Below are 15,415 nucleotides of genomic sequence, written 5' to 3' on the forward strand. Positions count from 1 at the left end.
CCGACCCAAGCAAGGAACGGCCCCAACAATGCTAGCACCAGCAGCAAAGGGAGGTTCTCTTTACCAAATAAAAGGTAAGTATTGATCAGAGGGTCTACAGACATCATGCTGATCAGCTGCCATTAGACGCATCTACATTAGACCGCCAGTGTTACCATTGGTATCGTCCCGGCTGTCAGTTAGTTACTTCTAAGATGGGAGGCGACATTGATCAGCCTCTATCCAGGGCTGGCCATGGCTCGGGCAGAATGCAGAAACAATGTCACTAGGCTCTGTGTTGCAGACTTGACTACGAAAGTCACAACGACGCAAGGATATCTACAAGGAGTAGAGGTGCCCATTTGGTGGCATCTCGGCCAGGAGCTTCAGCTTAAACGCAGTCGGCCTTCTCAATATCAACCGGGGATCTGGTGGCGTAGGTCTACCAAGCCATTGTAGCCAATTCCGAGCTCGTGGGTACTTAAAACAAGCCTTGAGTCTTTCTCGCTGATTCTCCTGGTAGGTTGTGTTATTTCAGGGCTGCCATAAAGTCATTTCCATGCTAACATCACAGTGGCCCCTACATCTAGGTCATTTGGGAGCATGCAATCAAACTTCCCTATGTGTAGTCCAAAATTCATCCAGGAGCCTTGATTCTTATGGAGGCGAAACTCAAACCATCCTCTCTCTCGAAAAAGACTCCTATTCAAGATCCAATTCGGCCACGGGCGCTTGGTCAAAGAAGCGAACTAGTTACAGTCTGCGATTCCGTCTCCATCTCGCCATTTCCATCGCATGAATCCTGCTTCGGTGGCCAGCTGTGATACACTGAACTAGAAGCGTGTGGCTCGTCTGAAGAAGTCCGGATGGGCTGTTGAATCTATTTTACCTTGCGGACTCCTGGGACCTCTCGATCTACTCGAAAGAGATGCCGTCTTTGTCATCCTGAACTTATAAAGTAGAGCCCTTTGTCTGGTAATACTGTACGCTAACGTTGGATTAGATAGGTCCCCAATACGCGATCAAGACGAACAAAGCACCAATCCCGTCACCTCCGAAGCACCGGGTCTTAGTTTTGACCCTATATTCAAGGCCTGCCATTCGAGAAGCATGGCTCAGTCAAGCCAGACGACATCCCCTCCCAACATATCAGACTCGTCTGAAGACCCGTTACACAAGTTTGACGGCATCAGGCGAATAACAAGGTTGGCTGCAGCCCACGATATGACTGGCAAGTAGTCTTTCGGTGAACCCTTTTCTTGTCTCCGCCACCAACTAGTTCTGCTTTATTCCAACATATATGACATTCCTCTTCTGTGCATTCATCGCGCCCAAGGATAGATATTGTACGATGATAATATTCAAGTGTCTGCAATGTCTACCACACCAGTGGCCAGTTAAGACACCGTCCCTCTATAGCCATAATAAATACTCCTTTTCTTAGTTCTTCTTCTGTTCGTCATTCTCTTCCTCGCTCTTCTCTTTTCCGTCTTCTCCAAACATTGTTTCTTGGGCTAAAAGAAAGGTTAGCATAAGAAATCGTAACTGAAGAACATTGACTTACCACTCCACAACTCAGCATAAACACCATCACGGTCAATCAACTCCCGGTGTGTACCCATCTCCGCCACATGTCCCTCCTTGAGGACAATAATAAGATCAGAATCAAAAATCGTACGCAGACGATGAGCGACAAAGACGCTTGTTCGTCCCCTTTCGCGAAGAATGCTGTTGATGTTCATCATAAGGGCTTGCTCGGTGTGAGTATCCAAGGCACTAGTAGCCTCGTCGAAGAATAGCAGAGGAGGGTCCTTGAGCAGGATGCGGCTGACAGCAAGGCGCTGCTTCTCGCCACCGGAAATCATGAGTCCTCGCTCACCGACCTTGGTCTCGTAGCCGTCAGGGAAAGACTGGATGGTGTTGTGGACATGGGCACGCTTGGCGACAGCCACGACTTCTTCGTGAGTAGCGTTGATAGAACCATATCGGATGTTGTGCTCAACTGTATCGTTGAATAGAGGGGTATCCTGGGGGACAACACCGATAGAGCGACGCAGAGACTCGAGGTCGACATCACGAATATCTTGGTCATCAATCAAGACTCGACCACCCTGGACATCATAGGATCGGAACAAGAGACGCAACAGAGTAGACTTTCCACATCCGCTGGGGCCGACAACAGCGACCTTCTTTCCAGCAGGAATCGTCAAGGACAGATCACGGAGGATAGGGCGGTTAGGGTGGTAGGCAAAGTTGACGTTCTCAAACTTAATCTCGCCGCCCTTGGAGAGAACCAGAGGCTTCGCACCAGCCTTCTCCTTGATGTTGGCGTTGACCTTTTGGAGGTTGAACAGAGTCTCCATATCCAGTAGAGACTGTCGAAGTTCACGGTAGACGGATCCAAGGAAGTTGAGAGGGACTGAGAGTTGGAAAACAAGCTGGTTGACCATGACCAGGTCACCGACCGTCAAAGTACCCTCAGCCACACCATTGGCGGCAAGGTACATCATCCCAGTAAGGGCCGAGGAGAAGATGATGTTTTGTCCACTGTTGAGAAGGGCCAGAGATGTCGCAACTTTAATGGAGTTCTTCTCATACTGTCCAAGAGCCTTATCGTATCTCGCAACCTCGAACTTTTCGTTGTTGAAGTACTTGACAGCCTCGTAGTTAATGAGTGAGTCCACCGCCACGGTAGAAGCCTTGTTGTCTGCCGCATTGGCTTGTCTTCGGAACTTTGTTCGCCAAGCAGTTGTCCAGATAGTGAATGCCGTGTAGCTGACCATTGTCAAAACGGTGAGAGCAGCAAATTTGGCGCCATAGTTGTAAGTGAGAATTCCGCAAACCATGCTGATTTCAAGAGCAGTTGGTAAGACATGAAAAACCATGCTGGATAGAATAAAGCTGATTCCCTTGGTACCGCGATCGAGAGCCCTCGTCAACCCACCGGTTTGCTTGGAGAGATGGAATGTAAGATCGAGTCGCAACAGGTGATCAAAGACATTACAGGCAACTTTTCTAATAGCGTTTTGTGCGACAGAAGCAAAAACAGCATTTCGCAGTTCCTGGAATACTGTTGCGCCAATTCGAGATGCGCCATATGCTAGGATCATGGCACCGGCAACTGTCGTCGCAGTACCTCCCACAGCGGCAACATCAATGTTCATAGAGTCTACAATGCTCTTGAAGTAGAATGGAACTTGAACATTGAGGACTTTTGCGCCAATCAACAGAGAAACAGCGAGACTGACTCGGAGCTTGGTACCCCAGTCATCCTTCGGCCACAAATAGCGAGTCATCTCTTTCATGATAGCCCAGTCAGCCTTGCGCTGCTCTGGAGCAGACTTTTCGACCGTCACAAGAGGATCATTTTGTTTCGTGGCTTTCTTGTTTGCGGGAAACACGGCCGATGGTTTCGTAGTCGTGGGTTTCGAGTCTGTGGGTGTCCGAGGCTGTTCGCGACGCGGGGCAGAGGTCCAGAAGGTCTGGGTTAGACCAGGTCGCTGCTGAGAGGTTGTAGATAGTCGGTAGAGCGCTGGATTGTACCGGGGACATGCCCTCGATGAGCGCTGAAGCAATTGAGGGATCATGTTGGGTTTGGGGCTCAACGCGAGCTCATCATGGGATGTCTTGGGTTGGTGGGATGGCGGGGAGCTACCCAGACTAGACAATAGAGAAGAGGGACAACAAGGTACCGGAGCTACCAGGAACCTGCCCTTGGGAAGGAATATCTGGCTGCAGTCCGGCAGGTTAATATAGTTGACCAAGAAGGTGTCTGGCAACCCAAAGGGTTTATAATAAGCACGAGGGTAGACTAATGATGAAGCTCACATAATGTGCTAGCTAAATGATGCAACCAATTGAGGCCTGAGGCAGCCGATGATCGCAGTTGGAAGGTGTGTATACCAGGATTCAGTTTGATCAATATTGTCAATATTATGCAGGCATGTAAAATATATCATCAATATTGCTTTCATAAATGGCTACATTCTGTGAAATATTTGAAAACATATTAAAATAAGAAAAGGAGTCTTGTATCGGAGTGTATAAATAGCATGTTGCGCCTGGACTCAGGCTGGGTATCGATATTCAAGACAAAACAAAACGAGGCGACAAAACAAATAATAAATAAGCAAAGACAATTCGAAAGAGTCCACTTGAACTTCTCGTATCCAGCTTCTAAAAGGCTCAGTTTCTCTAAACCTACGGAGTATGCAGCGTTTAGATTTCATCATTGCGCTGCTAGTTTGCTTTTCATCGATTGACTTCCCCCAGGTGCCCACATAGACCCATCTTCTCTCTGTAGGTATCGAAAGGCTTTTGAACTTCCGACTCAGTCTAGGTGTGCAGAGTGTAGAGAAATGCATAATGAGATGAGTTGAGTTGACACTTGGAATTTGTGGGAAAGTTGGCGGGTTATATACTCGTGTTACCCAGGCCCTCGCCTCAAGTCAACCTTCCGATAAGCTTTCTTCTGAAAATAATCCACGATACACGTATGATAGAAGATCCATTATATGGTGCATTTTTGAAGTCAAAATTCTCTAGAAGGTCAAAGAAGGTTGGTGGGATAGAGCCATGGGCGCGATTTGAGGCCATAAGTACGATATTGGCTTCCTGTGTTGTGCCATTACCCAGAGACCAAGTCGATTTGACGGAAATACAGTTTGCTTCCGTATCTATGAGTCAGGTATCAGCAATATTATCTCGGAAACAGGTTGTTCAAGGTTCAGATCAATGACAAAGAACTATCTTGCGACTCAACAATTCTTGGGTGCCGTCGTTTCAGCAAGCCCTGCCATACGTGACCTTGACCCTACTCGACTGCCAAAGGGGAATTGGTTTTGGAGAGTTTTACTTTGATATATATCTCTACTTTGAGCGTCTAACCCGAGGTCGGGAATTGTTTATTCATAGATACCATGCATTGTGTTTAGAAGAGGTGGAGAAACATCTTGCAGCAGGCATCGCGGATATATCATATACAAGAGCATATTTGCTAGAGCATGTTTTATCAATTCATTCAATAGTAGGGGTATTTTTCTTGTATTTTGCAACTTGAACTATCTTGCCTGTTCGTATTATACAAAGATAATAACAACTCAAGGCTAGTGACCCCTACACTGAGCTGCACCATCCACTGCAACACTCCAACTACAGTGCACAGCCTTACAGCGTTACGCCAGTCAGCACAGGGCGGGTCTGGTCCATACAAGCTCGAGCTTTGCACTTGAACAACAAAATTGACAGATTACCTCAGCTTCACAACATACTACATCCATATATTTCCAGCATAAATCTTCTATAGCTATTTTCTTTACTGTCGCCCATTATGGATAGCCTCGAGGCTCTCCGGGCTTACCTCAATGAGAACCTCATTCCCCACGCCCAGCGCTATCCCCTACAAGCCATCCTCGTCACAACCATAGTCCTCTTCATCACAACGAGACTCTTCACCGGCAGTCCTTCATCAGTCAGAAAAGATGGTTCAAAGACACCTCCTCTTGCACCTTTCTGGATCCCTCTCTTTGGCCACGCTCCGCGTATATTTCTCAATCCTTCTGCCGCCTTGACGCGCTTCAGAAATCGATATGGTCAGGGTGTATTCTCCGTTCGACTATTCCAGAGCATTCACTCTTTTGTCTTTCGTCCTTCTCTCGCTGCTCGTCTGCTTGAGCAGCCAGACTCTGTCGCCGACAAGGAGTTTATCACGCGGCATATCATGATGACCAATTTTGGTCTCTCCAAGAAGGACCTTGCAGCTTATGACAAGGCTGCTGGGGAAGTCTATCAGGTTACAAAGGAGCATCTGAGCGGTTCTCATCTGGATGATCTAGCCAAAGCTACCCTCCGAGATCTGGATGACAACGCCGCTGATGTGATCTCCTTCAACTGCTACTCTACCGACCAGATGGACTGGGAGAGACTGGCCAATGCAGAGCTTTTGGAGGACATCAAAGACGAGAACATCATGGCTGTCGACTTCTTCGAGCTTATCAAGACCTTCATCGCCAGAACCGCCACAATTTCCGTCTTTGGTACAGACTTTGTCGAGGCCTATCCCGACATCTGGCCTCACCTCTGGATTTTCAACAATGGCTTCCACTCGTTGGCCATGGGCGTTCCTGTCTGGGCCCCTTTCCCCACCTCCCAGCGGGCCAGAATTGCTCTTGGAAGATTGCTCACTTTTATGCGAGAGTTCCATGATGAATTTGAAACATTTCTAAGTGGTGAAGAGCCCGGGCAGAAATGGCAAGACTTTCACACAGTCAGCCCTCTTGTTCGCGCCAGAGCCGAAGTTTATCGAAAGCACGGCTTGTCTTCTGATGTGCGCGCTGCATTCGATGTTTCCCTTCTCTGGAGCACGACTGTCCAAACTACCTCGCTCGTCTCATGGTCTCTTTTCGAACTGTATCAGGACCCCGTTCTTCTATCGCAGATCCGCGAACAAATCACCCCATGTGTCCAAATTGTCCAGCCCAATCATGATTTCGGAGGCGCCGTCTGGATTCCTCCTCAAATCAAGAAGCTTGACTTGGAAGGACTGTTAACCAAGTGTCCTTTACTTCAAGGCGTGTACCTCGAAACATTGAGGCTCTACGGCGGAGGGTGGTCTGCGAGGTACTTGAAGGAGGATTTCACCCTTAAGGACAAGGAGGACAGCTTCGTCCTGAAGAAGGGAACGTTTGCTCATGTCATTAACAATCTTCATCACTCTGATCCCAGATGTTTTACCGACTCCAAGATTTGGCAAGCCGGACGATATCTTGAGGATACCGTGGATAAGAAGGGAGTCAAGACACAGAAGGTTGATCCGTACACCGTCAAAGCATCAGGTATGTCCGATTTCCCCCATATAGACCAAGTACTAACAGTTCTTCAGACGGAACATTGACCATGTGCGACGACTCGGAATTCACTTTGAGAAAGGTCCTCATGTACGTCTCGGTCTTTATTTCGCTGTACGATCTCCAGCCCGCGGGAAGCGAAAGCTGGCCTTCGCCATCGATTGTCAAGGGCGTGGCTTCGGTGCAGCCATGGAGCTCTCTTAGATTATGGGTTAAGAGACGGACGCCTCCGAAAGACAATTGAGTCTCTCAAGGCGGAGAAATAGGTATACGATACGAGGATATTCAGTTGTGATCTAATGAGACACACTTTTGGCGATTATTTAAAGAGTTCTGGTATTAGTGACGATGCCCTTCAACATTTCACCAAAACTACATCCAGATATCAAGGCCACGGGTTATCGGCATATACAGCCTCCAGACTACTTATATCTTGTCACCCACTGAAACCAACCTCGTTCACTCGATGTCACTCAACCAGTTTCATGATCCCAGCTCACCAAGTGAGCCCTAGTGGGGCATAGTTCCAACCGTGTCTAGCATAAAAAATATCCACAACATCAAAAAGATATCTCGGAGAGAAGATCTCTCCCCCGGGAAGGCTCGAACTTCCGATCTCCCGATTGTCTGCAAGTAACAGTCGGACGCTTTAGCCAACTAAGCCACAGGGGATGAGTTGATTCGATGATGGCCGCTGTCAAGTTGGTGTCTATGTTGATGTGCGTGATTTTTCACGACACCTAAGCGGTGATACTAGCGGTTGTAGTTGAAGCTATCGATTCAGTGAGTTGTAAAAGGATAGAGTGAAGAGCTAGCAGAGGTTGGTAAGGTCCTGTATAACAATTGAGGCGTTGACGTTGATGTTATGAACATTGAACCAACCAGCCTGGACACTGGTGCAATTGAGTTGGTCCAACGTGTCTTTTCTAAAATAATAGATGAAAGCGAATACTGTTTTACCAAGTCTTGAATTAACTATACATCCACTTGCCTGAGAATCCGTGTGATTGTGCCATGACTCCAGCTTGTCTACATGTGGTACCTCCTTTAGACAACCCGAGAATGAGGCATGAAGGAAAAAGAAGAATTGAATTACCCTCTTGGCAAATACCTGCCCAGCCAGTACACAATAGCACGAGCTACTTTATCACGAGTCAACGACTCAATGGCAGTCACAAAGAGGAAGACAAGTCAAAAAGTCAAGTGCAGAGCTCAAGTCAGCAAAAGACACAACTGGCAAAAGGCAACTCCCCCGGGAAGGCTCGAACTTCCGATCTCCCGATTGTCTGCAAGTAACAGTCGGACGCTTTAGCCAACTAAGCCACAGGGGATGCTTTAGTTGCTGTTGAAAACCGAACGTCTAACAGAGCTCCTGTATCCTTGACAATCGTTTTTGCGAGCGCTGGAATCAGAAAGGATTGTTTATCTCGTCTATATCGAAGAATTAGTGCAATACTTCGCCATTGTATCGAGGCTGTAGGCGAATAACACAGTTGTCTTGAATGCTGTGGCAAAGTGGGTGAGCTTCAAACTCTGTCTTCAACAGCCCCAATGCGCAAACTGGACGTAGATCGTACTTGATAGCAGACGCTGGGCTGGGCTATTCAATTTATTCAACAAGCAATTGGAACAGGAGATAGATTTCAACTGATAACAAGGGATATTTTTTATTTTAATAAGAGTGCTTGATGACTGCACTTGTACTCGCCAGCAATTTGTGTCAACGCCGGTTACCCTGCACGTTTTGGCTTTGGAGCCGATAGCGCTTCACCATGCTTTTCTCCAGAGCAGGATGCCCTGGGCTGTGAAGGCTCAGCATTGTCTTTTCAGTTTCACAATAATAATGCTGAATCCTGAGATTCTTACATGATACTTATCAGTGGAAACTTGCCAATCCTTCTCGGTGGCTGTGTTCATGGAAGGATGCGATCGTCGTTAACAGCGGATTAGGCAGTCTTCTGGAAAAGTCGAGTGAACCTGTGAAGCCTGCAGAGGTGTTTAATCTAGGAAATTTCAATGCCGATTCCTTCATTGCTGCAGTATCATGGCGATCACTTGCCCGAGTTTTAAAGACGTGATCAAACAGACATGCATGGGGCCGAAGATCTCGGCTCCGGGGTTCTGTACCAAACAATGATCGGGCTGTGTAGAGGCTGAGTTCCAATGATCTTGTAGAGTTGTTATTTGTTGACTTTCGTCTGATAACTCTTTGAGATAAGCGGTCTGTATTCTTCTGCCTTGTGGAGTAGAAATTGAGGCTCAGTTGCTTTCTTCTGGGTCAACCCAGCGACTCAATATCTAGTCAGCCAGTGGCTAGTTGATTTGCATCCCCATGTGGCAAGATGGATTGAGGCACTGTTCTACGTCCAACATGCGATACTGTATTAAAGCTGAGAAGCATTCTAGAACTCTGTCCGCCCCAACAACATCATCGCTCGGCAGACAGCTCCCGGTCATTTCCAGATCCAGATAGAGCTTATGCATGGCTGACCATCAGTCATGTCATGTCATCCCGGCATACAGTAGCCAAGTCAAAGGCCATGACAAACAATGACAAGTGGGCATTTGTGAATTGACAAGAGGCGGTGCACTCAGGCACTCCGTCAGATCATACGTCCTTTGACCAATGAAATAACACGTCTGGCATCGCGTCCATGACCCTAGAGCTCTGTTTTGTGCGTAAAGTACAGAATGCGCTCGAATTCTTATTGGTTGAGATCATGCAGTAGCTCTGCCGAGTCTCCGTGAGCAACAAGTCCAAGGGTCATGGAAACCAACTGCAATGGGGCGAAAAGACAGCCGTTAGCCAAAGTATCGTGACCCTTCCGACGCCGTTGCCGCCAAAGAGGCTGAGTTGAGATGTAGGCACATGCTATTTGCCTCTAGGTCCTGACCTAGTGCGCCATCCCTGTGAAGCTTTCGATGGTGCCAGCGGTAACACAGAACGAGAAGAATGAAGAGACTAGAGAGGAGGCACTTGCGGGGCAGAATAGCTGTAGTATCGTGATTGTCGAAGCCGCTAGGAGTGCTCAGTGTTGTAATGCAGAGCCTACACTACTTGGCCAGCGCGCATCGTTGCCGGGTTTGCGACAAACCGAGCGACCAAAAGGCTTGGCCATATCATGGACTCGAGCTAAGCCGTGCTATTTCCACAGGAAGTGGCTGATGCTTAGTAGCCAGGCGAGTTTGCTTGTATGCTCGTAGAGGTTAAGATATGGGTATCGATCGAGGGTGCGAATACTTGTTAGACAAGTTGCTAATCTGATAATTCATGTTGCTTCGTGTTGGCCGTATTTCCGTGGATTGGAAGTTTATCACAAAACCACTTTCTCGTGCAGCTTGTTAGCGGCAAGCCCAAGCCTTGCACCCTGCAAATCCCTGGTCCATCTAGCCAATAGATGACTATCGCCAAGGGTTAGCATGCCATATGGACTCCACAATATGGGGGAGAAGATCACTCCTTCCCCAACTCAACCGTGTCACCTGCTGGTTGCTGGTTGCTGGTTGCTGGTGCGGTACAGGAGCGAGCTGTGCTGCGCAACAAGGGAAGGAAGCTTAGGTTGTGTCGGGTCCGGTGTTACTGCCAACAAGGTTGACAGACGTCACCTCACGCCCTTGGCGTTTGTAAGAACCAATTCAATTCCAATTCAATCGAAACGAAGGAGGGTGGTCAAGAGTTGACCCGACCAGATTAAATATCTCCCTTCCCCCGCCCCAAATCTCGAAACACTTTGTCTCTGATACTCATACCAACCAAGTCATCAAAACATTTGATCTTCAAAAACATCTGATCTTCTCAGTATCACGCAACTTTCTTGATCAGCAACAACCAACACTACTCAGTATTAAACATCCTTCCCGACTAAACACAACAAACACAATTCAACATGTCGTCCACTGAGGGCATGATCAACGGCGGAAGCTCAACCGCCAACTCAAAGGCTCCCGCTCCCGCATATGATCCCGAGCACACAACCGAGCATACACATGCTTCCACCGAAGGCAATGGAGGCTTCATCTCCCAGAACAAGATGACTGTTGTGCCCCCCAAGAAGGAAGACCTCCAGCGCAAGTATGCCACTGTTGTTGAACAGGAGGCCGGTGACAACGACTGGTACGGAGGCATGAGTAAGTACCACATATACTATTCCCATGAAACCAGTAACTTACAAATCCAGTGAACGTTCTCGGAGGTATCGTCGGAACCATGGGCGCTATTCCCTGCTGCATCATCTGTCCCAACCCTTACAAGGAAGTCCACCAGGGCAACGTTGGTCTTGTCACCAAGTTTGGAAAGTTCTACAAGGCTGTCGATCCTGGTCTGGTCAAAATCAACCCTCTCAGCGAGAGACTTCTTCAGATCGATGTCAAGATTCAGACCACCGAGGTTCCAGAGCAGATCTGCATGACCAAGGACAACGTTACCCTTCGCCTGACCTCCGTCATCTACTACCACATTGTCTCTCCTCACAAGGCTGCTTTCGGTATCAACAACGTTAAGCAAGCTCTTATGGAGCGTACTCAGACCACTCTCCGTCATGTTGTCGGTGCTCGCGTCCTTCAGGATGTCATTGAACGTCGTGAGGAGATTGCTCAGTCAATTGGAGAAATCATCGAGGATGTCGCTGCCGGATGGGGTGTTCAGGTTGAGAGTATGCTCATCAAGGATATCGTTTTCAGTCAGGAGTTGCAGGAGTCTCTCTCCATGGCTGCTCAGAGCAAGCGTATCGGTGAAAGCAAGATCATCGCTGCCAAGGCCGAGGTAAACATTCACATCATCATGAGTCTCACACATTGCTAACCAGTTTCCAGGTTGAATCCGCCAAACTCATGCGACAGGCTGCCGACATCTTGAGCTCGGCTCCTGCCATGCAGATCCGATACCTCGAGGCTATGCAGGCGATGGCCAAGTCCGCCAACAGCAAGGTCATCTTTCTGCCTGGTGCAAGCCAGAGCATGGGCGGCGCCCTCAATGCCGCCCTGACCAACGAAACTGGCGAGTCCAGTGGCAACAACTTTGGCGGACAGCAAGACTTTGGAGGTCAGGACCCAGGTTTCCAACAGGCTATGAACGCCCGCGTTGTGGAGAACATCTAGATGCAGATGCTCTCCCATCGTGCCTTTCAATTTTGAGGTGATGGTTGGCTAACGCTTGAGGGTTTCCCGTTTCGGGATTTAGCCTGGTCTACTTGATTCCGAAAGCATCGTTCCGACTGCTCTCTTCTCGTCTTCATCAGCGCTATACCCCGGCGTCAACCTCCCAACTCAACTAGTTAGCCTGGCCCATTTTTGCTTTTTCCCCAACGCTACTCTCTGATACCCGTCTCGACAACTCGCTACCACTTCTTTTGGTATTTTGTAACTTCAGTGTATGTATTTTACTCTTCTATTCTTTGGACAAGGTGGCGGTGGAATAAGGTGGTGTAGCTTTGTGCTTGCTATTCTCAAGGATACCCTTTGTTTGCTCAGGTGAGCGCTTAATGAGGACTGGAACTCTGGATGATGATGGATGGCTACAATACCCAATCGCTACGAATATATGTTTTTACCGGAATCTTTGACGTTTACCTGAAAGTGCCATGTGGTGGGTGTAAAGTGAGTCTCAGGAGCCATGCCCAAAACATGATGTGACTTGACAAATCGTTTTAGTGCATGTTCCTATTCTCCATTCAGAGAACAGCATGTCTAGAACCAGGTAGCAGAAAGAGAGGTGTCTAAGCTTTATAAAGGATATGAAAATAAATAACCTAAGAGTCTGGTCTAGATTGCATAAACTGACATGTTGATTTCGCTTCTTGTGCTTCTTGTGCTTCCTGGACGTCTCTAGAGCCTATGGGGATAACCTCAGTTTCAGTCAGATATATGCAATGCAAAACATTAGCAGTCACGCCGTGTTAGAGCAAGGCAATCAGGATTAACTTTTTAAACTTGACAAATTCTTTATCTTCTAGAGCCCCTCTGTTCACTCTCCTATCCAATTCCACCTCCTTTGATCAGCGCACACCATCCCGGGGAACGTGAACAGAGGGTCAAGTAGAGAACACGAAAAATGAGTAAAACCAAATCACGCCGATATGCCCTCCGCCCAAACGCCAGCCAGCCAGGAAACAAGGTGCGGGCAGAAGCTGCCATGCCAGGAGTCTCTCAGGTATCATATATCTACACATCAGGAACCATCCAACATTTTCTTGTTGACTTTTATTGTGATGTTTTGTGTTGATGGCTCGTCGTCAGTGTTTAGACGAGTACGAGTAAAGCAGGTAGGTTGAGAATTATTAATCTCGTAGTCCTACAATTGTGTCCAATTTAGCGTCATCAAGACTTGCGCCGTGATAAGATACTCGGGACCATTTAGGCCTCAGAGTGACGCTTCTTCTTCTTCTGCTTCTTCTCCTTCTTGGGTGTGGCCTCATCATCTGAGTCGTGCTTGCGCTTCTTCTTGCCCTCGGTCTCCTCAGCAGGTTGAGACTTGGTAGGTGTAGCGGTAGCCTTCTCAGCGGCCTCGGCAGCCTTGCGCAGCTTCTTGAGTTCCTTCTTGCTGACAACCTTGGGTGTGCCATCGGCGTTGAGCTCGACATCGCCTCGCTCGTACTTGCGCTTGAACTTCTTGACAGAGATACCGGCCTCCTCAGCAAGACGCTCGTAGTCGGCCTCGGAAAGCTTCTTGGGCTTGGCGGGAGTGGCAGCATCGTCGCTGTCGTCATCGCTAGCATCCTTCATCTCCTCATCAACCTCCTCGATGAGCTTCTTGGCCTTCTTAATCTTCTTGGCGGGGGTAGCTTCGTTGGTCTCCTCGTCGGCAACACCATCAGCGTCGCCGTTGTATCGGCGGGTCTCCTTGACAGTGAACTGACCAGCACCAACGATCTCACCAGAGGGGGTAACGTTGGCACCCTTAGGCAGGAGAGGCTTGCCCTCGAGCTTGCGGAGGTGGTTCTCGAGCTTGATGCGGTTGCTGAGACCGAGGATGGCGCGCTCCTCCTCATCGGCATCATCCTCAACATCGCCAAGAGCATCGACACGGAGACCGAGAGCAGCCTTAGCAGACAGCATACGGGCGATCTTTCCCTTGTTTCGGCCGGTAGCCTGGCCGATAAGCGAAGAGTGGTAGATGAGACCGTACTTGGGTGTGTCGTGCTTGGTCTTGAGAGCACGGAAAAGAGCCTTCTCGGCACCGAGAATCTGGACGGTGGAACCAGGGGCCTTGGCCAAGCTGATGAGAGATCCAGCGTGGGCGATGAGGCGAGCACCAACGAGGTAACCGACAAGAGCAGTCAGGTTGGGAGCGATGGCACGCATGCGGCTCTCGAGGTAAGAAGAGAGCTGGGTTCGGTAGTTGGAGTAAACGATGACCTGGTCAGCCAGGAGCTTGATGTTCTCAAGATCCTCCTCAGTAATCTCGGTACCCATGCTGATCTCAGCAGCAGCCTTCAGGGAGACCTCAATCTCCTCGGGAAGGATCTCAGAAAGGTCGCAGTCGGCAATGTTGGTGCGCATGCCAACAGCGAGAATGACGCGAGCGTAGGCCAAGTTGTCGTTAAGAATCTTGGCCATCTCGGGGAAGTGCCATCCGTACCACTCCTTGGTTCGCATGGCGTAAACGTTGAGCTCCTTGTCGAGGTCGTCAAGGAGCTTGATAGCCTGGATGATCATGGAGTCGACCTTATCGGCAGAGAACTTGAGCTTGTGGCGCGACATGGAGTGAGAAAGACCCAGAGCCATGCGGTCAAAGTTCTCCTCAAGCAGGCCGGGGATGAGGTTGGCCATCTGGCCTCGAATGCCTCGGAAAAGATCCATAGTGTTGGAGCCAGAGACAGGGGAGATGTTAAGATCGGGCAAGTTGGAAATAGCTGTGCCAAGCTTCATGTCGGCAACAGCGATCGAAGCCTTCTTCTCGGACTTGAGGTCGTCGAGGAGTTGGGAGAGAAGCTCGGGGACCTTGCCCTCCTTGAGCGAGGCAGCCTCTTCGAGAGCGGTAGCGGCACTGTCGAACTTGACAAACTTCTTGAGCTTGAGCCTGTGAGGCAAGACGGTGTTAGTTGGTGTGTCTTTGGCATCGTAGCATGTTTGCGACCGCTCAATGTCTGTGAAAAAAGACATTGTCGAGTGCCTACTGGCGAAAGTTTTCGCAAATGAAAAATGTTCAAAACTTACATTTCGACGACCTTTTCGGGTCGGCCAAGCTCAGCAGCGAGTTCCTCGTTCTTGAGCATCTTCTTGTCGGTAGCCTTGAACAGGCCATAGCTGCTTCTTGTTAGCCAATGCCCATTGTTTGACTTGCAGCATCCTCGCAATGATAAATCGAGGTCGAGGCTGTCGAGGGTCGCGACTTACCCTGCCGGCGTCTCGGCAAGCACAAAGAGTGACATTTTGAATTAGTTGGTTCCTTCCTGATGGTCTCGCTTTAATCGATTGGCGTCGTGGCTTCCTCGCGAGGCACAGTCCGGTTAGTTGAGCGCGGCTGCGGAAGGAAAGATCGAAGATAAACTGGCGATGGAAAAATTTCAGAGGAAGCTTGGGAAGGATCCACTCAATTTTTTTGGTCTTTGGCACTGGCGCAGAAAGTGTGATGCAAGGTTCTCCGGCTGTCG

At 48.9% G+C, this 15,415-nt stretch overlaps 4 protein-coding genes and 2 non-coding genes across 6 annotated transcripts; 2 read left to right on the top strand and 4 right to left on the bottom strand.

Moving 5' to 3' along the window:
- Positions 1–1,419: 1,419 nt before the first annotated feature.
- Positions 1,420–3,566, bottom strand: FGSG_10911 (iron-sulfur clusters transporter ATM1; the record flags this gene model as incomplete). The annotated part of the gene is made up of 2 exons (XM_011327167.1): positions 1,420–1,493; positions 1,544–3,566. 2 exons carry the CDS (start codon positions 3,564–3,566, stop codon positions 1,420–1,422), a joined length of 2,097 nt encoding a protein of 698 aa, XP_011325469.1.
- Positions 3,567–5,308: 1,742 nt separating this feature from the next.
- FGSG_10910 (uncharacterized protein) lies at positions 5,309–7,068 on the top strand (the record flags this gene model as incomplete). Its single annotated transcript, XM_011327168.1, has 2 exons — positions 5,309–6,812; positions 6,860–7,068. The coding sequence occupies 2 exons, from the start codon at positions 5,309–5,311 to the stop codon at positions 7,066–7,068; spliced, it is 1,713 nt and encodes a 570-aa protein (XP_011325470.1).
- A 344-nt stretch (positions 7,069–7,412) lies between these two features.
- FGSG_20780 lies at positions 7,413–7,496 on the bottom strand. Its single transcript has one exon. It is a non-coding gene; the product is annotated as a tRNA-Asn (tRNA).
- Positions 7,497–8,071: 575 nt separating this feature from the next.
- On the bottom strand, positions 8,072–8,155 carry FGSG_20781. The gene has a single exon. It is a non-coding gene; the product is annotated as a tRNA-Asn (tRNA).
- Positions 8,156–10,333: 2,178 nt separating this feature from the next.
- FGSG_10909 (uncharacterized protein) lies at positions 10,334–12,357 on the top strand. The gene is made up of 3 exons (XM_011327169.1): positions 10,334–10,952; positions 11,003–11,586; positions 11,637–12,357. The coding sequence occupies exons 1-3, from the start codon at positions 10,712–10,714 to the stop codon at positions 11,919–11,921; spliced, it is 1,110 nt and encodes a 369-aa protein (XP_011325471.1). The 5' UTR covers positions 10,334–10,711; the 3' UTR covers positions 11,922–12,357.
- A 713-nt stretch (positions 12,358–13,070) lies between these two features.
- FGSG_10908 (nucleolar protein NOP5) lies at positions 13,071–15,193 on the bottom strand (the record flags this gene model as incomplete). Its single annotated transcript, XM_011327170.1, has 3 exons — positions 13,071–14,841; positions 14,979–15,068; positions 15,159–15,193. The coding sequence occupies 3 exons, from the start codon at positions 15,191–15,193 to the stop codon at positions 13,176–13,178; spliced, it is 1,791 nt and encodes a 596-aa protein (XP_011325472.1). The 3' UTR covers positions 13,071–13,175.
- Between the last annotated feature and the right edge of the window lie 222 nt (positions 15,194–15,415).

Source organism: Fusarium graminearum, chromosome 3 (assembly GCF_000240135.3).
Source record: "Fusarium graminearum PH-1 chromosome 3, whole genome shotgun sequence".
Taxonomy (NCBI): Eukaryota; Fungi; Ascomycota; class Sordariomycetes; order Hypocreales; family Nectriaceae; genus Fusarium; species Fusarium graminearum.

Bases quoted from the DNA above. Each gene is read 5' to 3' on its own strand.
- FGSG_10909 (XM_011327169.1), top strand. From the start codon at position 10,712: ATGTCGTCCACTGAGGGCATGATCAACGGCGGAAGCTCAACCGCCAAC. The intron at 10,953-11,002 runs GTAAGTACCACA...TTACAAATCCAG, and splicing joins CGACTGGTACGGAGGCATGA to TGAACGTTCTCGGAGGTATC. The intron at 11,587-11,636 runs GTAAACATTCAC...ACCAGTTTCCAG, and splicing joins TCATCGCTGCCAAGGCCGAG to GTTGAATCCGCCAAACTCAT.